Below are 26,210 nucleotides of genomic sequence, written 5' to 3' on the forward strand. Positions count from 1 at the left end.
TTGGGAAAATTAGCCGGAAAAACCCTAATCTTGGGGAAATTTGTGTCGTGAAATCTTTAGCTAATGGTAATTGTGTGTCTTTTTAATTGCATGGTACTAAATTGCACAAACCCATCTTAATATTCTTATTTATGCCTTTTTGCAGTTTAGTATCAGTTCTCATTTATCAGTTCACAAACCAACCAACCAACCAACAGACCAACCAACAGACAGGGCAAAAACAATATGTCCCCCACTACTATAGTGGGGGACATAAAAAAATAGCTTGTACTATAACATAATTTTTCCAACTAAGAGAGCTCCCACTACCTGATTCCCACACAGACAAAGATCTGCAGTTTGCCATCCTTGCCGACAGATTCAGCAGCCCCGTTAATCTTGGTGAGGAGGGTGGAGAACTCCCTGAACACTGTCCTGTCAGCCTCACTGAGGGGGCGCCGTGTAGACTCGCTTGTTAGGGACGCCTCGATGTGGGAACGCACACGCTCTGAAGGAGAACAGCAGTGTGCACAAGGATGTGGGGAGTATGTTCTGAACAGGTCTAGACATTTCTGGGGCAGTTCTTAGAGACCCAAACCATCAAACACCAGGGGTGTCAATTGTCCCCAATTTGAAATCCGGAAAATTAAGCCATAGGATAAAGGGAAGAGAGGGCCCAACCCCCCGAGCCCTAGCTTATTGTTCTTTTTTTTAATAGTCTTTCTAGGTGCAATTTCTGGTGAGTACAAAGGAAATATTATAAACCAAACCATCCGTAACACCGCAGGTGTATTTGTCATTCTAAACAAATGATATTAAGAACTCCGAAATTAAATAAAAATCGACAAACCAGCGTATTTGAAAAAGACTGTCCGAAAACATGTCGCGATACATCATTTGCAAATGAAATAAAATATGCATATCGTTTGACTGCAGAAAATGAAAACCAGTAACCAGTAACCTAGCAAATATGCAGTCAATATATAATTTGATTAACATATTGTTTTAAAATATGATATTGCAGTGCTTTACTTAGCCAGTGACTGCTCATGACAGTGCCAGCCGCTTACCAATCAGAAATCAATAAATAAAATCGGTACCAAGCGCAAATGTCCGGAATGCCTACGATGCCATAACAATATTCGTTCTCAAATGATCCCGCACTAAAAGAATTTTGTCCCCCCCCCCCCCCCCGCCTTTAACAAACTCATCAGATTTACATTCACCTCAATATCAACCCTGGACGGCTCAAATCCGGATTTACGGAATAATCCGGAAAATTGACACCCCTGAACACTTATTGTTTTGTAACTGTATAAGGAAGAGAATTTTATTAACAGCTTTGACACACACAAAACAGCATCTCCATAAGTTTCAATAGTCTAGTATTTTGGGTACGTTTAGATGTGTAATATCTGGCCCTAAATTGGAATACTGATTTTCATCAATCTACCAGGTAGTACAAGTACTTTTTCAGATACCGCAGAATCCCGATTATTTTTACCGATGGACAGTCAAAACTGAAATTATGTGCGTATTCCCCATATGACCCTCTATCCACATACCCAGTCCTATCAGCTTTAGGTAAGTAAGGAATTTTTGAGTTGTCACTTGATCCATGTTTTAGTTGTCACTTCTTTCTGTTACCATAGCAACCAATTTTTTTTGTCTGACAGGTCTTTATGAGACTTTTCTGCTTAAAGCAGTGTAACCAGGTTGCAAGCCTATTAAATGGGAAGGAGGTTGTAAAGCAGGAAGATCTACAGCCTGATTGGAAGAAATGAATAAACACAGTTCAAAAAATGTATAAACAGGCCATTATTGTCCCCCTTATCAGATCAGTTTATCAGTAAATGTACCAGTATTACAGACCAGTAGATGCAACTTACCCAGGTAGTCCCAGGTGTAGAACTTGTTCCTAAAGAGGCGTGCTGAGCGGAAGCCATAGAGGAAGATGAGCTCCATACAGTGTACCAGGCCCCGGTCTCCACACAGCAGGTACGTCAGGTTGCCACGCTGAAACCATGGCAACCAGTAACACAGGCAATAATGGTGCAACAGACAAAACTGGAATGGCATTGAATAACTCTTGCATTGTAAAATTAATACTTGTTTTATCAAAGCTCTTAAGAAATCTTTATCATTGGAATAAACAAATTTTTACTAGTATACATTTATGATAATAATATAATAAGTACTTTTTAGTGTACACTCAATTAAAACTTTGGTAATACAACGCATAAGTGTAACTCACAACAGGATTCACTCAAGTAAAAACAGTAATATTATGGTGAATAGTCAAGCTATCAAAGGACTTTGGTAAATTTAAAATGTAAATTATAACCTTAGCTAAGCCACTATTCGTATGTCTATAGGTACCTCTTTTTCTGGCCTGTAGTAATGTTTGATGAGCCCATTGACTGCTTGGCCCAGCATCTCCTGAATGTCAGGTATTGACAGACTCACTGAAATAGATTAAAATAAAAGTTGTAACAAACAAGCTCTAACTAAAGTCCATTCCTATAAACTTAACTATACCATAATGTTTGACTGGATATTAGTTATGTATTAATTTTATGACAATCTTTTTCTTGTATCTTTCCTTTTTTTCTAAACAACACAACACAATAAGACTGCTGAATTATGACGGTAAAGTAAGCTATATTAATATTTCTTCATTCATCAATGTCTATAAGCATGTACTGAGTGTGTCAGTGAATTGAATATTCACAGAATATGTACCTACCAGATTCAGCTGGTTTCCGTAGGGACACCGGTGACCTTGCCCTTGGAGGTGTCTTTGACCCAGTCACAAGCTCTGGAGAAATGAACGTTAAACTGTGAAAGCCGTTGAACAATAAAGTTTATTTACCCATTTAATTAGAAGATTGGGTAAATGAAAGACAATGACATCACTCATTTAAAAAATGCCTAGACAGATGCTACCAGTGTAATATGAAGATATTTGGGCCGAATCTAAGAAATGATCCCTGGGACAACCCAATCAGCAGATGAGCGGAAAAATCACATCCCTGTCTTGCACATCTACACTTAAGTAGAATTGCAATAACTCCAGCTAGCGATTTCTCGAAAACTGGCGATTACTCGAGCATTAAAGGAAGTCCCAAGCATTTTCCTATAATTTCTATATAAAAATACCCGCAATAACTCAAACATGCGATTTTCGATAACTCAAGTATTTGTGCCGGTCCCTGAAAGGCATTTCACACCAAATTAACTGGCAATTATTCGAGGACACTTTCTTGTCTGGTCGGTGCTTAAAATATTTGAGTTGTGAAAACAGCGCAATCAAGCAGACAAAAGACGCTCGATTAGGTGTGAAGTTAGTTGCAATTTGAGAACCACTGCAAATTGTCATCCTTTGAAAAATACTGCAAATTGCCACCGAAGCGCTAGATGTACTTCGCTGATTCTTTCAAGCAACGCCTAACACAGACCGGGAAATACAGATGCTCTGCTGGCTGTCGCGAAAACGTCTTCCGCCATAAGTTCCGGGAAGCAAATGGGTTGTGACAATGCGCAACACAAGTCTGACTGAATGAACATCAAGTACAAAATGTGTAGTGATAATGTTGTTTTTAGTGTTTCTTTTCATGCACAAACGTACCTTGTGTGCTTTTTTTAATATGCTACATGTACATTGAATATTGATGGAATATTTGTTATTATATATGTGTTTTGTGTGTATGTTGAATTAATTAAACGAATTTACGACAATCCTTTTGTTTTGTCTATTATACTGTAACCTTACGCAATTTTTACAAAGCCTTTTTTCTCTAGCACCGTCTTACATGTAAATAAAGCATTTGCGGTCAGAAATTGAGCATCATCAACCAAGACAGTGAAAACAAAACATACCATGGATTACTCAAAACCTTCGATTACTCGAGCATCGAGGTCAGTCCCGTGCTTCCTCGAGTTATCGCAGTTTTACTGTATATGGTAATGACATATGATAAGTTGCATTTCAATAGCTTGAGCAATTAGGAAGACACTTTCTACACTAACAGATATTTGACACACTGACCAACAAGCGGAATGACAATCACTGCAATATATCCCCTCACAACCTTTGTTTTCAGGGGTAAAATGAAGTCAATTAGACAGCTTTCTCCTCCACTGAGATTCTTTTGACATTGAAGTGATTTCCTTGATTATGAGTCTCCTTGATGGACTAATGACTTTTTAACTTCTTTATCTTCTGAATGACATAAACTTTAGATGAAAATCCTTCAATTGGTATAGGCTAAACTAACGACCTTTAAGTGTTTCAATGACCTTGAGCAAGCACCACTGACTCGTGCTTTCTTCACATCGTCTAATTGACGTTAACATTTAAGATAATTTTCATGAAAACTCTTCAAAAAGTCTGGGAAATTCCGATGGACACAAACGTGGAATGTCAACCTTTTGACTTTTAAGTTGACCTTGACCTTGCTTCTGTGTCACTGGTTTAAGTCTAATGCACATTGCATTTATAAACAAGAGATTGCCAAGCAATATGGTCCCCTACCGGCTCCACCATTGTCAGAAATTCCACCATTGTCAGATAATTTTTTGTTGTTGCCATAGCAACCAGAATTTTTGATGTAAGAACAAAATGAAATAACATGCATAATGTCCATATTGCCATCTATCCATGTTGCAAGTTTCATGAATAAATATGAAGAACTTTTAAAGTTATCGCAGGATCCAGAAAACCACCATTTTCAGCAGTATTTCTAGTCTATTTGTTGCCATAGCAACCAGAATTTTTGACGTAGGAACAAAAGGAAATGACGTGCATAATGTCCATATTGCCATCTATCCATGTTTCAAGTTTCATGAAAAAATATTAAGAACTTGTAAAGTTAGCGCAGGATCCAGAAAAGTGTGACGGACAGACTGACAGACAGACTGACAGACAGACTGACAGAGCGCAAACCATAAGTCCCCTCCGGTGAAACCGGTAGGGGACAAAAAAACACGCCACGTTTCGTGAAAATATTTTAGAGTGTAAAGGAGGTATGGAGTGGACTCAACAACAGAGGCTCACACCTGCCACTTTGAAATATGACCTTGACATTGAACCAGCCTAACTGACTCATGTCTTGTGCACAATCTCTAAAGCCCCTTGAACTTTGATGCCAGTTTCATTAAAATCTTTGAAAGGGAATAGGAGGTACAGTGTGGACACAAACAGTTTGATGAGTTTGTATACTTGTTGAAGCCTAATCAAGTGAGCTACCCAATATCTAGTTTCGTACCATTGGTGTCCGTGTTCTGAGGCAGCAGCTCTGCTACAAGCAGTCGCTCTATGCTGCCATCATCCACCCCCTTCCCCAGCCAGCGACCACATGCAAACCTAGAATGGACATTAAACATAGGAGTGTTTGGAAGGGTTACGGTTTTCTGTAAAGTTGATGTTTTCTTTCAATTTAGTGATGGAAAGTTTTCATTTGTCCACTTCAAAACTGTTTACAAACGTCACATTAGTATAATTTTGCTAAACAGAAACTGGTTGCCAAACATCACATCAAATTTTTATTAGAAGGAGGAACATGCTGATAAAAAATATTTTTGTGACATAAAACGGCCTTTCATTTGTGTGCAAAAGAAAATATCAGTTACAGGTATGTGCAGAAATAAAAACATATTTCTATAAACAGAACAAGAGGACCTCATTTATCTTGCTATTGTTATTCTGTCATATTTTAATATTAATTAATATATTATGAAGCTAATAAATCTTTCCCTACTTGTATGTATGACCAGAAATCTCATTGCGTATGAGGACATGTTCCACGAGCCATTTAGGGGTGATGCCACTGTTGTCATGGCCGATCCTTAGAGTCGTCAACACCCCCAGGTTCTTGTGCTGTAAAACCATATTGAGACATCACTGCAACCTTCTGCAGTATTACACAATATTTAGGAACAGAAATAGAGTTTTCACTAAAAATAGTAATAACTACATTTGCAACGCTCCATATTTCATGAAACCAACACCACAGAAAAAAGGAACAGTTGAATTTTCAAAATACAGTAAACACCCTATAAAACATGTTCCTCACCCTAAAACTGTACAAGGTTGACCCCATATCGCACTCACCATACAACCTATACAAGGTTGACCCCATATCACACTCATCTTACAACTTATACAAGGTTGACACCATATCACACTCACCATACAACTTATACAAGGTTTACACCATATCACACTCACCATACAACCTATACAAGCTTAACACCATATCACACTCACAATACAACCTATACAAGGTTGACACCATATCACACTCACCATACAACCTATATAAGCTTCACACCATATCACACTCACCATACAGCCTATACAAGCTTCACACCATATCACACTCACAATACAACCTATACAAGGTTGACACCATATCACACTCACCATACAACCTATACAAACTTCACACCATATCACACTCACAATACAACCTATACAAGGTCGACACCATATCACACTCACCATACAACCTATACAAGCTTCACACCATATCACACTCACAATACAACCTATACAAGCTTCACACCATATCACACTCACAATACAACCTATACAAGGTAGACACCATATCACACTCAACATACAAACTATACAAGCTTCACACCATATCACACTCACAATATAACATTTACAAGGTTGACACCATATCACACTCCCCATACAACCTATACAAGCTTCACACCATATCACACTCACAATACAACCTATACAATGTTGACACCATATCTCACTCACCATACAACCTATACAAGCTTCACACCATATCACACTCACAATACAACCTATACAAGGTTGACAACATATCACACTCACCATACAACCTATACAAGCTTCACACCATATCACACTCACAATACAACCTATACAAGGTTGACAACATATCACACTCACCATACAACCTATACAAGCCTCACACCATATCACACTCACCATATAACCTATACAAGCTTCACACCATATCACACCCACAATACAACATATACAAGCTTCACACCATATCACACTCACAAAACAACATATACAAGCTTCACACCATATCACACTCACAATACAACCTATACAAGGTTGACACCATATAACACTCACCATACAACCTATACAAGCTTCACACCATATCACACTCACAATACAACCTATACGAGGTTGACACCATATCACACTCACCATACAACCTATACAAGCTTCACACCATATCACACTCACAATACAACCTATCAAGGTTGACACCATATCACACTCACCATACAACCTATACAAGCTTCACACCATATCACACTCACCATACATCCTATACAAGGTTGACACCATATCACACTCACAATACAAGCTATGTACAACAAGGGACACTTTTTTGTGATAGCGTGTAAGTATGTAAAAGCCCAGAGACTGTACCTCTACTGCAAACTCGAGCACTCCCTTGGGTATCTCTATAACGCCCGTCTCACCCATGTGGCCTGCAAACGTGATCCAGGGGTTGGCACTGGTTGTTGTACAACCAAACTTGAGGCTCGGGAAGATAAGCACTCGATATGGCACAACTGCAATGAGGAGTGGGTTTGAAATAAATATAGGTATGGCTTTTAATTATAGAAAAACCTACTCCAAATAAGTAAGAATGCAGTGAGAGACAGTTATATTGCTCTTTGTTCATCAAGGAGTGACCCTGAGAAAGCATGACCAACTCATGTTTCAGCAAATTGTCTCAATGACCTAAAGCCATTATCCAAATTCAAGAAAATCGTTCAAAAGGGAATAAAAGATGTGGTGTTAAATCATCACTGAGTCATGTCTTCTGCACATCGTCTCAATGACCAAACACATTTGAAGGAAGATTCAATAAAATTCATCAACGATGTAACAGATATAAAGGGGACATCGAAGTGTTATAGCCAGACTGACTGATGGACTTACAGACAAACTGACAGACTGATAGACAAACAAAGAGAATTCATATATTTCCCCCTCTCCCTTTTCGAAAGGGGATTTAAAAAAACTACCAAGCAGTGTTTAATTACTTGTTAGAACAAGAGATGTGTTTGTCAGAAACACAATGCCCCCTATCGCACAGCTTTGAAGCCGCATATTTGACCTTTGACCCTAAAGTACCTTGACCTGTCACCACTCAAAATGTGCAGCTCCATGAGATACACATGCATGCTAAATATCAAGTTGCTATCTTCAATATTGCAAAAGTTATGGCCAATGTTAAAGTTTTCGGACGGACGGACTGACGGACTGATGGACAGTTCAACTGCTATATGCCACCCTACCGGGGGCATAAAAATGACTCAAGCAAAATGCATCAAAGGATCAACAGTTTTAGTTTTAACATACATATTTAAGTTTTAACCATATAACTTGAGTTTGATTTCTAAAGGATTCATAGATAAACTTTCTGGTCCTTTTCCTGGGATGAGCCAGCAACCTTGGAAAAACACAATTAAAAACGCTACCAGAGAGGGGGTTTAACACTGCTTTTCCTCGGATACCACGACACTATTGTACCTCAATGAGGTTTATAAGGTATAACAAGACTTCTGCCGTCAGAGACGGATGACCCCCCCCCCCCCCCCAAAAAAAAAACAACAAAACAAAACAACAAATAACAACAGTGCTTAGGATTTTTTGCAACAAAACTGACCATTAGAGTTAATCTTATCAAATAAGTGTGAATTTGCCACTTAAATAAGTTTTTAGTTGACACATAATTATGCACTTCTGTTAAATTATTGTAATATTGCGTTGAGAATATTATAGTAGTGATGTCCGATGATGGAATAAATGGATTAATCGTTGTTGGATGAGCAAGTCAATGATAACCTATTTTGACACTTATTGTATCAAATATCAAGCCAATCGGTGAATCAGTTGAAGAAACGATCGGAAACAATTTTACACTTAGTGTTACAGTGACCTTGACCTTTGAACAAGTGACCCCAATTTTGATAGATGGCCATCTACTGGCAAAGGCCAATGCAATGTCATTAGGGGTCATCTACTGGCAAAGGCCAATGCAATGTCATTATGGGTCATCCACTGGCAAAGGCCAATGCAATGTCATTAGGGGTCATCTACTGGCAAAGGCAAATAATCATTTCAAGTATCAAGCCAATTTGTCCCTCTGTAAACAATTTCTTGATCTGAAACAATTTTTACTCTTAGTATGACGGTGACCTTAATTTCAATAGGGGTCATCTACTGGCAAAGGCCAATTCACATGGGAAGTATCAAGCCAATTGGTCAATCCATTCACAAGTTATTGATTGGAAACAAAATGGTCTGCCAGCTAAACAATATACCCCCTCTTCTTCTAAGGGGGGCATACAAAGATATAATCACCGAAATCCATGTGTGCAAGACTGGTACCTGTATTGTGGTATGCGTTGGTGAAGCAGAAGTAGTCCATGGCATTGAGGGACAGCAGGTGGTACAGGAACTGTTCCCTCTCGTCTTCACAGCGCAGGAATGCGTAACGCTTGTACAGGTTCCTGTCAAACATTCATAGTCAAATGTATTGAGCCAACGTGTATTTGATGTTTAAAGGTCCTTTTGTGTCTGTGACTGCATTATTGACAAACCTTGAGGGTGTCCCAATACTCCTACCTAATGACTCCCAAAAGTTGGGGTATATTTCGAATTACCATACAGCTGCAATTTTGAACTACTTAGTTATCATTGGAAGATATTTAATTTTGCTATGCTGTTTTGCTGTGTATGTGTGTGTGTGTGAATGTGAGAGGGGGGGAAGGTCTGATTAAATAGAGGAAAGCACACCTGTCCGGTATGATGACCAACTAAATACATGCACTGGGAGAGGGAATCAATGGCTGAGGTGAGAAAAGTGTGTACCAACCACAATACACCATCTTGCCTTGTTCCATCAGTACTTAAGGTAATGTGTACCGACCACAATGCTTTCTGGACAGCCATTACACCATCTTGCCTAGTTCCATCAGTACTTAAGGTAATGTGTACCAACTACAATGCTTTCTGGACAGCCATTACACCATCTCGCCTAGTTCCATCAGTACTTAAGGTAATGTGTACCGACCACAATGCTTTCTGGACAGCCATTACACCATCTAACCTAGTTCCATCAATACTTAAGGTAATGTGTACCGACCACAATGCTTTCTGGACAGCCATAGCACCATCTTGCCTAGTTCCATCAGTATTTAAGGTAATGTGTACCAACCACAATGCTTTCTGGACAGCCATTACACCATCTTGCCTTGTTCCATCAGTACTTAAGGTAATGTGTACCGACCACAATGCTTTCTGGACAGCCATTACACCATCTTTCCTAGTTTCATCAGTACTTAAGGAAATGTTTAACAACTACAATACTTTCTGGACAGCCATAACACCATCTTGCCTAGTTCTATCAGTACTTAAGGTAATAATTACCGACCACAATGCTTTCTGGACAGCCATTACACAATCTTGCCTAGTTCTATCAGTACTTAAGAAAATATGTTCCAACCACAATGCTTTCTGGACAGCCATCAGTACTTAAGGTAATGTGTACCAACCACAATGCTTTCTGGACAGCCATTACACCATCTTGCCTAGTTCAATCAGTACTTAAGGAAATGTGTAACAACTACAATGCTTTCTGGACAGCCATTACACCATCTTGCCTAGTTCCATCAGTACTTAAGGTAATGTGTACCAACTACAATGCTTTCTGGACAGCCATTACACCATCTCGCCTAGTTCCATCAGTACTTAAGGTAATGTGTACCAACTACAATGCTTTCTGAAAAGCCATTACACCATCTTGCCTAGTTCCATCAATACTTAAGGTAATGTGTACCGACCACAATACTTTCTGGACAGCCATAGCACCATCTTGCCTAGTTCCATCAGTACTTAAGGAAATGTGTAACAACTACAATGCTTTCTGGACAGCCATTACACCATCTTGCCTAGTTCCATCAGTACTTAAGGTAATGTGAACCGACCACAATGCTTTCTGGACAGTCATTACACCATCTCGCCTAGTTCCATTAGTACTTAAGGCAATGTGTACCGACCACATTGCTTTCTGGACAGCCATTACACCATCTTGCCTAGTTCCATCAATACTTAAGGTAATGTGAACTGCCCACAATGCTTTCTGGACAGCCATAGCACCATCTTGCCTAGTTCCATCAGTACTTAAGGTAATGTGTACCGACCACAATGCTTTCTGGAAGCCAAAACACCATCTTGCTTAGTTCCATCAGTACTAAAGGTAATGTCTACCAACCACAATGCTTTCTGGACAGTCATTACACCATCTCGCCTAGTTCCATCAGTACTTAAGGCAATGTGTACCGACCACAATGCTTTCTGGACAGCCATTACACCATCTTGCCTAGTTCCATCAATAATTAAGGTAATGTGTACCGACCACAATGCTTTTTGGACAGCCATAGCACCATCTTGCCTAGTTCCATCAGTACTTAAGGTAATGTGAACCGACCACAATGCTTTCTGGACAGCCATTACACCATCTTGCCTAGTTCCATTAGTACTTTAGGAAATGTGTACCGACCACAATGCTTTCTGGATAGCCATTTTACCATCTTTCCTAGTTCTATCAGAACTTAAGGTAATGTGTACCAACTAAAATGCTTTCTGGACAGCCATTACACCATCTCGCCTAGTTCCATCAGTACTTAAGGTAATGTGTACCGACCACAATGCTTTCTGGACAGCCATTACACCATCTCGCCCAGTTCTATCAATACTTAAGGTAATGTGTACCGACCACAATGCTTTCTGGACAGCCATAGCACCATCTTGCCTAGTTCCATCAGTACATAAGGTAATGTGTACAGACCACAATGCTTTCTGGACAGCCATTACACCATCTTGCCTAGTTCCATCAGTACTTAAGGTAATGTGTACCGACCACAATGCTTTCTGGACAGCCATTACACCATCTTGCCTAGTTCTATCAGAACTTAAGGTAATGTGTACCAACTACAATGCTTTCTGGACAGCCATTTCACCATCTTGCCTTGTTCCATCAGTACTTAAGGAAATGTGTAACAACTACAATACTTTCTGGACAGCCATAACACCATCTTGCCTAGTTCAATCAGTACTTAAGGTAATGTGTACCAACCACAATGCTTTCTGAACAGCCATTACACCATCTTGCATAGTTCCATCAGTACTTAAGGTAATGTGTACCGACCACAATGCTTTCTGGACAGCCATTACACCATCTTGCCTAGTTCCATCAGTACTTAAGGTAATGTGAACCGACCACAATGCTTTCTGGACAGCCATAACACCATCTTGCCTAGTTTCATCAGTACTTAAGGTAATGTGAACCGACCACAATGCTTTCTGGACAGCAATAACACCATCTTGCCTAGGTTCATCAATACTTAAGGTAATGTGTACCGACCACAATGCTTTCTGGACAGCCATTACACCATCTTGCCTAGTTCCATCAGTACTTAAGGTAATGTGTACCGACCACAATGCTTTCTGGACAGCCATTACACCATCTTGCCTAGTTCAATCAGTACTTAAGGTAATGTGAACCGACCACAATGCTTTCTGGACAGCCATAACACCATCTTGCCTAGTTTCATCAATACTTAAGGTAATGTGTACCAACCACAATGCTTTCTGGACAGCCATTACACCATCTTGCCTAGTTCCATCAGTACTTAAGGTAATGTGTACCAACTACAATGCTTTCTGGACAGCCATTACACCATCTCGCCTAGTTCCATCAGTACTTAAGGTAATGTGTACCAACTACAATGCTTTCTGAAAAGCCATTACACCATCTTGCCTAGTTCCATCAATACTTAAGGTAATGTGTACCGACCACAATACTTTCTGGACAGCCATAGCACCATCTTGCCTAGTTCCATCAGTACTTAAGGAAATGTGTAACAACTACAATGCTTTCTGGACAGCCATTACACCATCTTGCCTAGTTCCATCAGTACTTAAGGTAATGTGAACCGACCACAATGCTTTCTGGACAGTCATTACACCATCTCGCCTAGTTCCATTAGTACTTAAGGCAATGTGTACCGACCACATTGCTTTCTGGACAGCCATTACACCATCTTGCCTAGTTCCATCAATACTTAAGGTAATGTGTACTGCCCACAATGCTTTCTGGACAGCCATAGCACCATCTTGCCTAGTTCCATCAGTACTTAAGGTAATGTGTACCGACCACAATGCTTTCTGGAAGCCAAAACACCATCTTGCTTAGTTCCATCAGTACTAAAGGTAATGTCTACCAACCACAATGCTTTCTGGACAGTCATTACACCATCTCGCCTAGTTCCATCAGTACTTAAGGCAATGTGTACCGACCACAATGCTTTCTGGACAGCCATTACACCATCTTGCCTAGTTCCATCAATAATTAAGGTAATGTGTACCGACCACAATGCTTTTTGGACAGCCATAGCACCATCTTGCCTAGTTCCATCAGTACTTAAGGTAATGTGTACCGACCACAATGCTTTCTGGACAGCCATTACACCATCTCGCCTAGTTCCATCAGTACTTAAGGTAATGTGAACCGACCACAATGCTTTCTGGACAGCCATTACACCATCTTGCCTAGTTCCATTAGTACTTTAGGAAATGTGTACTGACCACAATGCTTTCTGGATAGCCATTTTACCATCTTTCCTAGTTCTATCAGAACTTAAGGTAATGTGTACCAACTAAAATGCTTTCTGGACAGCCATTACACCATCTCGCCTAGTTCCATCAGTACTTAAGGTAATGTGTACCGACCACAATGCTTTCTGGACAGCCATTACACCATCTCGCCCAGTTCTATCAATACTTAAGGTAATGTGTACCGACCACAATGCTTTCTGGACAGCCATAGCACCATCTTGCCTAGTTCCATCAGTACATAAGGTAATGTGTACAGACCACAATGCTTTCTGGACAGCCATTACACCATCTTGCGTAGTTCCATCAGTACTTAAGGTAATGTGTACCGACCACAATGCTTTCTGGACAGCCATTACACCATCTTGCCTAGTTCTATCAGAACTTAAGGTAATGTGTACCAACTACAATGCTTTCTGGACAGCCATTACACCATCTTGCCTTGTTCCATCAGTACTTAAGGAAATGTGTAACAACTACAATACTTTCTGGACAGCCATAACACCATCTTGCCTAGTTCAATCAGTACTTAAGGTAATGTGTACCAACCACAATGCTTTCTGGACAGCCATTACACCATCTTGCGTAGTTCCATCAGTACTTAAGGTAATGTGTACCGACCACAATGCTTTCTGGACAGCCATTACACCATCTTGCCTAGTTCCATCAGTACTTAAGGTAATGTGAACCGACCACAATGCTTTCTGGACAGCCATTACACCATCTTGCCTAGTTTCATCAATACTTAAGGTAATGTGTACCGACCACAATGCTTTCTGGACAGCCATTACACCATCTTGCCTAGTTCCATCAGTACTTAAGGTAATGTGTACCGACCACAATGCTTTCTGGACAGCCATTACACCATCTTGCCTAGTTCCATCAGTACTTAAGGTAATGTGAACCAACCACAATGCTTTCTGGACAGCCATAACACCATCTTGCCTAGTTTCATCAATACTTAAGGTAATGTGTACCAACCACAATGCTTTCTGGACAGCCATTACACCATCTTGCCTAGTTCCATCAGTACTTAAGGTAATGTGTACCAACCACAATGCTTTCTGGACAGCAATTACACCATCTTGCCTAGTTCCATCAGTACTTAAGGAAATGTGTAACAACTACAATACTTTCTGGACAGCCATAACACCATCATGCCTAGTTCCATCAGTACTTAAGGTAATGTGTACCAACCACAATGCTTTCTGGACAGCCATTACACCATCTTGCCTAGTTCCATCAGTACTTAAGGTAATGTGTACCGACCACAATGCTTTCTGGACAGCCATTACACCATCTTGCCTAGTTTCATCAGTACTTAAGGTAATGTGAACCGACCACAATCCTTTCTGGACAGCCATAACACCATCTTGCCTAGTTTCATCAATACTTAAGGAAATGTGTAACAACTACAATGCTTTCTGGACAGCCATTACACCATCTTGCCTAGTTCCATCAGTACTTAAGGAAATGTGTAACAACTACAATACTTTCTGGACAGCCATAACACCATCATGCCTAGTTCCGTCAGTACTTAAGATAATGTGTACCAACCACAATGCTTTCTGGACAGCCATAACAACATCTTGCCTAGTTTCATCAATACTTAAGGTAATGTGTACCAACCACAATGCTTTCTGGACAGCCATTACACCATCTCGCCTAGTTTCATAGCTACGTAAAGTAATGCAAAGGGCAGGGAGAAGCTAATATTTAGTTATGCTTTTACTAGTTGTTTTATTTATGAAAATCAGCTTAACAATGCACAGCATAACACCTTTCTTTCATTTATTCTCTGTATGATAATGTCTTGCAATAGCACAGTATTATCTTTACCACAGGAAAGCAGATAAAAGCTCCTCGGGTTGAAATATGAAACTGTGTGCAACCTGAGAATGTATGAGTCAGAGAGTAGTTCCTTCAGGTGTGTGGAGAGCATCTAACCTAAGAATGTATGAGTCAGAGAGTAGTTGCTTCAGGTGTGTGGATAGCATCTTACCTGAGAATGTATTAGTCAGAGAGTAGTTCCTTCAGGTGTGTGGAGAGCATCTAACCTAAGAATGTATGAGTCAGAGAGTAGTTCCTTCAGGTGTGTGGATAGCATCTTACCTTAGAATGTATGAGTCAGAGAGTAGTTCCTTCAGGTGTGTGGAGAGCATCTTCTTCTCGAGGGCGAGTCTCACCCAGGCTCGTGCACATCCCACGTCCGTCTTGATGTCGCTCATTTCCTGAACCCTTCTACAATGGCAAGAAATGATGGGAAATATCACATAAACATATGCGGTTAAACATGATTTTTTTCTCTCTTGCGAAAAGCAACACAAATATATTTCATCTAAAAAAGATATGGTTCAACTTGAGAAGTACTAATTTCTTTTTATTAAGATAACTTCACACCCAAAACAAATACTTTTATTACTTCATTAAAGATATTATATTACAACAGCAAAACCTCACAATAAGGTTTCAGCGAAAGTGTAACTCCCTCCACAGGTGCATTGTTGTCTAAATGGGACAATAAGAATTTGCAATTTCCTTTTTTAGAAAATCAAGAGCTTTGTCAAAAACAAAATGGCAGTCTGCTACCAGATTAGTGCTGTCAGAGTAAGAATTTTATTATCCTAGCTTAAGTACTTTTTGGGTTATCACAGAACACGGTTTTAAGTGTTTACTTATTTTTGTAGCTACAGCAGCCATAGTTAATGTTTGATGAAAAAATTGAAATAACATGCATATACCCCACATGGCCTTCATGTACCAATCACAAGTACTTAAAGGGATGTTGCAGGATCAACATTTTAGTTTTCCTTTATTTCTGTAACCATAGCAACCACATTTTTTATCTGACGAAAATACTGAAATAAAAGGCATATTCCCCATGCAGCCCTCTATCACACATACAGAGTTTCATCAACCGAGCTTAAAAATGATGGAATACAGACAATATTTCAATATTCCAACACCATTTGGCTGGGTAAAACATGCTCTCAATAACTCCTATACCTCATATCACAGGCCAGTGTTTTTGGCAGTGGTTTCAAGGAAGGTAACTCTATGTGACCCCTGCTCCCAGTCCGGCGATGGCCCCGACGTGCAGTCTTTTCCCCTTCCCCTGGCAGCGCCAAGTTGGAAGACAGGTCTTCAAATGCACAAACATTCCTTATCAATCGCTCCCAATATTTACACAATATGTCCAAGCACTAAACAAAACATCCCTTACCCTTAATTGACAGCAAATCAACACTATGGAGCATTGTTTATGAAATGATCTTTACACACTCTGATATAAAGCTATAAACTATCCTATACTGCTACACACAGTATGCTAAATATTGTAACACCTTTTCTTTAGAAGAAAATAAAATGACACAACTGTTTAAGGTAAGTTTATTTGTTTACATCTTTTTGAATGAATATTTGACATTTGTTCCATTATTAACATGAAAAATAAAAGATTAAAATATAATGCTCGCAATAATTTTCTTTTTAAATGTACACAGTACAATAATACCACAATATATTATACAGGAAGCTTCATATTGAATTCTGCAACTGTCTACGGTATATGTTACAAACACACAGCAACTAAAACAGAGAAAACCTACACTATTATCAACTAACAGACCAATTTGAAATATAACTAGGGGTCATATGCACAAAGATACTAGGGGAAACCTAAGAAATGATTCAAAAGTTGTTTCTTATTTTACCATATTTCAAATAAAATGTATTAAGGTAATACATTTTCACTTAAATATGACATTAGTTGAGATTTTTTAATTGTGTGGCTTTGAGCCAGGTCCCAAAAATATTGATCACCTGATAACAATTTTATGTCAATTGTTTCTGAGAAACATGCTGCTCCAGTAGCCATGTATTTAAATAATAGTGTGAACACATAACATAGATGACAAAAAATTTTAGTTTGATCCTACAGCATGCAACTTGGTGGTAAGGAGGAACAGTGAAATACAGTATTTCTCAAAGAAATTCATCTGAAGTTATACTGATATTCTATAATGGTTGGCTAAGTACAGTTCACAGATCATTTTGTTCCCATGTGAACATTTTTGATGATATGCAGTAAGCACAAAACTGTTTCATACTAATGATGTGACAGTAAGTATTTCAGATTATGTATATTCACTGTTCCATAAGGAAAACTGTAATGTTAAAATAGAAAAAATATACAATGAAAATGTACATTCATATGAAAATTTCAGAAAATCTGTTATTTTTAGAGAAAAAAAAGATTTGGTATTCACTTGTTATCACATAAAATATATAAACTATATTTAGAATATTATTTTATCTCATCACTAATGAATTGAAATAAAATATCTACCAAACCAACAAAATCTTCAATGCATTAAAGCTTGCAAAATATATAACATGTTATTTCTGTGTCTAAGCGTAATGTAACAGCACAATTAACCACTGGAAAGAATACAACAGGTAAAAGCTGCTTGTTCACCTGTGGGTTATATGTTTCATTTACATGACATAAATTCAACATTTTAATGGCTTAAAATGACAGCATTTACCTGGCACTGTTGATCTCAATTATCATACATTTTAACCCTGTACCACTTAGATATGTATTTGTATGCCCTTGTAGTCCCTCAGAGAGTTACATTTAATTAAAGAACTTTCTTACTAGATTCAAGTTTTAAAGGCTTCAATTCCAACCCTTGGATACTGATGAGCAGCAAACATCATAAAACCTGAACAGGCTGTGAGTTACTCGCAGGCTGTTCTGGTTTAATGCTGTTTGTACATAGCTATTTTCACTTTGCTTTTAAGTGGGAAAGGGTTAAGCAAGGATTGCGACCTATATTTACATTCGGTTTTATTCATGTACGTTTTGCACGAGATTAATGAGACTGCAACAGTATAATCACTGTGGTGTCCTTCAATCGATTAAAATCGCTTACAGTACTGACACTATATACTTGATCCTTCCTTACAGTACTTTAAAGTATTCATGCATAAAGGTCAGTGCCAGGTTAAGATTGGTAAACTATACCATTTTTGTGAAATACCAATGTATACTATTAAAACTGTATAAAATGCTTCCCCATTACCATCTACATGATGATCTTACTCTGGTATTTAAATGTCAGATATAAAGTGAACAAGCAGATTTATGTAAAGGACAATCACTAGTTTTATACTTCAAACCTTCCCAAAATGGTACTTAATATACACATGTATTAAGTAACACATTTAAAACAAACACAAACATTTGTTGCCAAAAAAACAAAAAGAGAAAGTGACCTTGACACAAATCCAGACCTACTTTGGTATCTCTTACGCAGAATACACCAAGCCAAGGCTGCGAGAAGACAAAGAGTCAAACAGATTAGTATTTTTGTACCAAGTCATGATATTAAAGCTACTTGTTCACCAGTCCACCAGAACCGTGTTCCCAAATGGTTTATCAAAGATATCCATGGGTATTTTGGTTAAGAAATGATCATGGAATATGAATGAACTTATGAGTGTCATGCAGCCGTTAAAACGTTTTACATTCTGAAGTACAAAATGACTAAATTATTTTTATTATTTACTTCAATCATGAAAATCTTGGTACAAGCAGCTTTAAGGTGGAAATCTCTAAAGAAATCCTGGTAAATGACAAAAGACATAAAACTTCACCTACAGTAAACAAGGGCTGTTTGTAAAACACGCATGACCCCAAATGGACTGTCAGTTGTAGTGGCAGCCATTGTGTGAATACGTTAGAAACCATTTTACTGCTTCAGGTCACTGCGACCTTGATCTTTGACCTGGTGACCTGAAAGTCAATAGGGGTCATCTCCCAGTCATGATCAATGTACCTATGAAGTTTCATTATCCTAGGCCTAAGCATTCTTGAGTTATCATCCGAAAACCATTTGGTGGACGGACCGACCAACGGACCGACCGACGGACCGACATGTGCAAAACAATATACCCCCTCTTCCTCGAAGGAGGGAATAAAAAGTAATATAAAATACTATAGATAAGAACTACTGATAAATAGTTGACGTATAATAGTAATTAGTAATGTTATAAATGCACTAATATCATAAAAGTTAATACATGTACATGTATATTAATAAGATTTATAAAAACATTTTATAGAATAATATAAATCTAAACTAAACTGTTTTATTACACATTTATTCTCTGTTTAAAAAATGAGTAAATCTAAAAAAGGACAATTCTTGCAGTGCAAAAAGTTACCCTTTCAATTCAAGGTTTAAATTTAAAGATTCTCTCCACAATAATATGGAGAATGAAAGGTAAATTGTTCATGATGATTCTGACATGCGAAAACCAATACAAGTCAACTAAGGAACAACTGCATCCAAGGGTGCCAGACCAGTCCAGTGTGTAAGAGACAGTAAGTCTGGGTTACATAGGTACAGCACACCATTGCAAGAAGTGGATAACATAGGAACAGCTACAGTAAAACCACTGCAAACCAAGGTGTAGGTCAATTCACTGAAACCAAGGTTAGTTCAGACCCACTATATGCAAATATAGTTAAATGTTTTGTTGTCACTAAACCTTAAAGACAGCATTTCAATCCTATTTACTATATTATAAAGTATCCTCAATTGTTATAGTAATAGCTAAAAGTTTATGTATATACTGGAAATCAAAAAAATTACAAGGAAACTTAAGAAATTTTGGCAATTATTTCATTTCATGTATAACAAATCTTAACTGGCAAAATTGCATATAATTGGTCAGCTATAAAAAAAAAAGTACAGTGTGTTAAGTGTCTACATGTCTACATGTCTTTGTGTACACACACTGCTCTCACTTACTACACAGTGTGGCATATATGTCCGTGAGAGAACTGTTTAAATCAGCGAGGGACCGACTTCTCCGCATTCCTTTCTGCGATTGCAGACTGGTCGGTGTCAAAACTGGGTCAAAAATCAGTTGGACATGCAGTCAAAGTTCAGGAATTAAGTTTTGTATAAGGTATAAACTGATCAGTTGTGTGAAAATTATCATGTGACCAAGACTGATCTGTTCTAGATTTGTCTAGGGGGCTAAATACAGAGCACTTAATTATGACTGATAAATATGTTCTAGAGTTAGCATGACTAACAATGAAAATATTGTATTATAAATTCTGAATGTCATAACATCCTAAGGGCACAATCTGACAATAATTATTAGACATTGTAACTGGACTTAACAAAATTATTTCCTTAATTCTGATTTGAGATCGAGGATGTTCATTGTTCAAATGACACCATTTCAAAATGGACAACACCTAACAATTTTATGCATATTAATGGAATACTGAGTGGTGAAAGGCTAAACAATATAAAAGAACGTGAAGCAGAATGAAATCCATTTAAAGTAATGAACTATAGTCAACACCATAAAACATCATACGAAAGTAGGCATTAACAGGACAACAAATAAATTTAATGTTGCTTAAGCACATCAATCGATTGCAAATTAGTATACAAACAAGAGATGTGTTTGTCAGAAACACAATGCCCCCTATTGCGCCGCTTTGAAATAAAATTTCAATATATCATTTGGCAGGTTTAGAAATTATCTCCCTTTTAAAGCTTATTACTTCCCTTGGATTGTATTTGTTGACTTTTGACCGTGAAGGATGACCTTGACCTTTCACCACTCAAAATGTGCAGCTTCATAAGATTCACATGCATGCCAAATATCAAGTTCCTATATTCAATATTGCAAAAGTTATGGCCAATGTTAAAGTTTTCAGATGGATGGACGGACAGGACGGACCGGACCGGACAGACGGAGGGACCGACAGACAAAGGGACTGACAGTTCAACTGCTATATGCCACCCTACCGGGGCATAAAAATAAAGATTCAATTAAATATATTGAATACAAATTACATAATAAAAAAACTATCAACTTAAAAAGAACATATAGTTTACTGGTAATATGGTTTATATAAAAATGACATAACAAGGGCAACTTAAGCTTAATGAACATAAGACTAACTGTTCAGGAAAACAATGAATGAACTGAGGTCAAAAGATCTGATGCCAACTATGAGGTGTACTACTGTTTGTTAAATACAGAAAGGAAAACCATTAACAGGGGATCTCTTCCAATTGGAACAGCAACATGGTGTCAATGTAGATATCAGTTTTTCAACAAGAGGGCCATGATGGCCTTGAACTCAATGGGAGGTAAACCAGTTGTAGTCAAAAGTTGACCTGGTGACCTAGTTTTAGACAGTTTCTGACCAAGTTTATGCCATAGAATACAACTACATGGTATATTACGACAGATTCTTGTGACTGAATTATGGTAAAATACTTCAAACATTATGTGATTTTACTTAAACTCTGCATTCCGAATGCATGATATCACAGCTTTTATTAGGGATCATTTTCTAATAGTTCATACAAAGATGAATAAATATTCTATTTGATCCTCAAGTACACATGTTCTGTCAGCAAAAGTCTGACAGTTCCTCTAGTTATTCAACAGATGTTGAGACCTCAGATGTGCGCTATGATGAAGTTCAACACTGTACAGGATGACGGTGGTGCAGGACTCATGTCCACAACACAACCTACCCAGGGGAGAGCTAGCCGTCATACAGCTGTACTGCTGGGTATCACCTAGACTCACTGCTGCACCACAAACCACTTTGGTGTACCAGAGGACACGGTAATGTGACATTTTATTGGATTTAATTATGTGCACTTTTTAAAAATTCAATAGTGGTGCAAAATTATAATTTTAGAATGAAAAGTAGACAGTATTACCATTTCACTTCAAAAATCTTATTTTACCAGTTTTCTAAAGAAAACTAAAAAAACAAACTTTTTAAACTATAATCTGTTAACATTTAGAACTGCACTGAAACATTCAAATGGGAACCAGCTTTAGTCTAGATGCCACTAGAAACATAAATTGTTAGCAAACTAGTGATATTACATCGATATCGAAACAGCACTTATAAATGTACACAAAGGTTATAGAACCTTTTTATTTATAAGATAGCATTTATTTAATCATCCTATTTGATTGTTTTGTAAACTTGATTAGGTTTCTAGGTCAGTATTAACCAATCCTTTTGTAGACTTCAGTGTGAAGAACATTTCTTGAAATTCCTCTTCTCTATCACATTGATTAATTTAAAATCTGCATATTTGAAAAGTAATTGTGTTTTGTAAAGTTTACGTCTATTATTTATTGTCAAGTCTAACAATGGGTTGATGAATACATGCCCACACCCAAATTTGATCTGTACATACCTGGTGACAGAGGACTAGTGTTAGTAGACTTGCCGTTACTGCTTTCATCCGACTCCACATAGTTCAGTAGGTGAGACCACAGTGCAGACTTGCCCTGTAAGTACATCCCAGAGACATTTTAAACCTTCATGGTATCATCCCCTCAAAAATGGAATTGAAGAATTCTGTTAAAAGTGATCTTACAAATGGAATTAAAAGAAGGCATGTAGCCTGTACCTTCTTGGTCTGCAACCCATGACTCCAGATCCTCTCCAGCAGGTCACACAGGCTGGCTATCAGCGTGTTCTCCTCCACACCTGTGATGTTGCCCTCACTGTGGCCCAGCTCTACCGCCTCCTGGCCCATCTTCTCAACCAACATACGCTTTGTCTGAAACAGGGAACCACAACAGGTAGGTAGATTGGGGGAAAAAACTCAGCATACTATGAAACAGGCAAAACAAAGAGATTGCCAAGCAATATGGTCCCCTACCGACTCCACCATTGTCAGAAATTCCACCATTGTTAGAATTTATTTTTAATTTGTTGCCATAGAAACCAGAATTTTTGACATAGGAACAAAATGAAATGATGTGCATAATGTCCTTATTGCCATCTATCCATGTTTCAAGTTTCATGAAAAAATATCAAGAACTTTTAAAGTTATCATAGGATCCAGAAAACCACCATTTTCAGCAGTATTTCTGGTCTATTTGTTGCCATAGCAATCAGAATTGTTGACGTAGGAACAAAATGAAATGACGTGCATAATGTCCATATTGCCATCTATCCATGTTTCAAGTTTCATGAAAAAATATTAAGAACTTGTAAAGTTATCCCAGGATCCAGAAAAGTGGGACGGACAGACTGACAGACAGACTGACAGAGGGAGCGCAAACCATAAGTCCCCTCTCGTGAAACCGGTAGGGGACAACAAGCTGAAACAGGTTTGAACAAGACTATTGTCAAGCAATATATGTCCCCTACCGGTTTCCACCATTGTCAGAAATTCCACCATTGTCTGAATTTTTTTCTATTTGTTATATTTGTTGCCATAGCAACCAGAATTTTTGACGTAGGAACAACATGAAATGACGTGCATAATGTCCATATTGCCATCTATCCATGTTTCAAGTTTCATGAAAAAATATGAAGAACTTTTAAAGTTATTGCAGGATCCAGAAATAAACACCATTTTCAGCAGTATTTCTAGTCTATTTGTTGCCATAGCAACCAGAATTTTTGATGCAAGAACAAAATGAAATGACGTGCATAATGTCCATATTGCCATCTATCCATGTTTCAAGTTTCATGAAAAAATATGAAGAACTTTTAAAGTTATTGCAGTATTCAGGAAAATACACCATTTCAGCAGTATTTCTAGTCTATTTGTTGCCATAGCAACCAGAATTTTTGACGTAGGAACAAAATGAAATGACGTGCATAATGTCCATATTGCCATCTATCCATGTTTTAAGTTTCATGAAAAAATATTAAGAACTTTTAAAGTCATCGCAGGATCAAGAAAAAAAACAACATTTTCAGCAGTATTTCTAGTATATTTGTTGCCATAGCAACCATAATTTTTGACGTAGGATCAAAATGAAATGACGTGCATAATGTCCATATTGCCATCTATCCATATTTCAAGTTTCATGCAAAAAAAATGAAAAACTTCTAAAGTTATCGCAGGATCCAGAAAAAACACCATTTTCAGCAGTATTTCTAGTCTATTTGTTGCCATAGCAACCATAATTTTTTGACGTATGAACAAAATGAAATGACGTGCATAATGTCCATATTGCCATCTATCCATGTTCCAAGTTTCATGAAAAAATATTAAAGTAATCGCAGGATCCAGAAAAGTGTGACAGACTGACGGACTGACCTACACACAGAGCGCAAACCACAAGTCCCCTCCGGTGAAACCGGTAGGGGACTAATAAACCAGGAGCGAGACAGACCTCTATTTTGTGTGAAACAGAATTTACAAATGGCCTTCATATTGTAAATAGAAACATTATGACCAAGTTTCATCAAGACTTAGTCATGAATGTGTCTTCAAAAGTATTTTAAAGATTTGATCAAGTTTTTGGACGCATCTGATCAAGATTCAAACTTGGCCTTGTTGTTGTCAAAAAAATATCCTGACAAAGTTTCATCTAAATTGTGTCATAAATGTGGCTTCTACGATCTAGAGAGGTAAAATGTTTTTTCTAATATTTGACCCGGTGACCTAGTTTTTAAACGCACAGGACCCAGATTGATCTTGTCCAAGATATTGTCCAGATAAACATTCTGACCAGGTGTCATCAAGAATGGATGAAAAATGTGACCTGTAGAGTGGTTACCAGCTAAATGTTGACATGAAACACCTAACACCACACAATGACAATCAATGGACATAGCGTAATAATTGTTATATGTGAGAAATAAGATTAAATGTGATCCCAATAATAATCGCCACAAAACATGAAGAGCCACCATAATGAACTGATGGCTAGAAGAGGCACGAGAGACTAAGCTTACTTTAGTCTTGCATTCCTTGAGCAGAGTTTCCACAAACTTCCAGTTGGTCTGTTCCATACCCCCAGCAGCCATCTCTGTCAGTCGAGGCTGCACCAGCTTGCTACGCGCCTCCGCAAGGAACTTCTGCAAACACAGCACATGATATAGCCTCAAGTACTTTTTAAAAATCTTATTTAAAAAAAATTGTGTTTGTGTTCCGATAATAATCAGTACTTATTTTATTTTTTGCACATGAAAAGTGAAGCAATGTGGGCTATAAAACTATGATCAGAACAAATAATGTGAATAGTGTGAAGAATTCCATTTTTTAACTTACAATATTACAGTACTATAGGCATGCGTCCTGTTCATCATCAAAGAGATTTGATTTCCTTCAAAATGGATATTACTGATACATTTAACTTGTTCCGCAAACAAATACACAATTCTAACATACTATGCAATATGGGATTTGCTGACTGAATGCAATGGCTCTGATCTTATAAGAACATAATTTTATTACAGTTAACTGATTGTAAACATTGTGATTGATACACAATGTGCTGATTTTGCACAACAAACAGGATTGGTTTGCAGATCAACATATTATGTATTTTTCAGAACATTTTAACATAAGCAATTTTCTAACTATATTGTATTAACTTTCTACATGTATTCACATATTTGTATTTTGCTGAAATTTTACAAATAACATTGAAGCCTCAGTAAAGTTATTTTATCCTGCACTATTTTTACCACACAAAAATAGAAAAAATATTAATTTGC

At 37.9% G+C, this 26,210-nt stretch overlaps 1 protein-coding gene across 9 annotated transcripts in view; it reads right to left on the minus strand.

Annotated features, from left to right (window-relative positions):
* LOC127852807 (DENN domain-containing protein 5B-like) overlaps positions 1–26,210 on the minus strand; it is a 49,637-nt gene that overhangs the window by 7,447 nt on the left and 15,980 nt on the right. For 7 of the 9 annotated variants that reach the window (XR_008036273.1, XM_052386787.1, XM_052386789.1 and 4 more), the window contains 14 exons: positions 25,446–25,568; positions 23,155–23,307; positions 22,939–23,032; positions 20,494–20,595; positions 16,679–16,814; positions 15,785–15,913; positions 9,386–9,507; positions 7,412–7,557; positions 5,739–5,857; positions 5,247–5,344; positions 2,726–2,797; positions 2,359–2,444; positions 1,869–1,995; positions 310–487 (listed from right to left, as the gene is read on the minus strand). Coding sequence is in view for 8 of the 9 variants with exons in the window: in XM_052386787.1 (XP_052242747.1) it covers positions 310–487; positions 1,869–1,995; positions 2,359–2,444; positions 2,726–2,797; positions 5,247–5,344; positions 5,739–5,857; positions 7,412–7,557; positions 9,386–9,507; positions 15,785–15,913; positions 16,679–16,814; positions 20,494–20,595; positions 22,939–23,032; positions 23,155–23,307; positions 25,446–25,568 (1,685 nt within the window). In the remaining variant the exon portion in view is untranslated. Of the gene's footprint in view, positions 1–309; positions 488–1,868; positions 1,996–2,358; positions 2,445–2,725; positions 2,798–5,246; positions 5,345–5,738; positions 5,858–7,411; positions 7,558–9,385; positions 9,508–15,784; positions 15,914–16,678; positions 16,815–18,974; positions 19,011–20,493; positions 20,596–22,938; positions 23,033–23,154; positions 23,308–25,445; positions 25,569–26,210 lie in introns of all 9 variants that reach the window. The other 2 variants (XM_052386790.1, XM_052386792.1) reach the window with 2 other exon arrangements.

This window comes from Dreissena polymorpha, chromosome 12 (genome assembly GCF_020536995.1).
Source record: "Dreissena polymorpha isolate Duluth1 chromosome 12, UMN_Dpol_1.0, whole genome shotgun sequence".
Lineage (NCBI taxonomy): Eukaryota > Metazoa > Mollusca > Bivalvia > Myida > Dreissenidae > Dreissena > Dreissena polymorpha.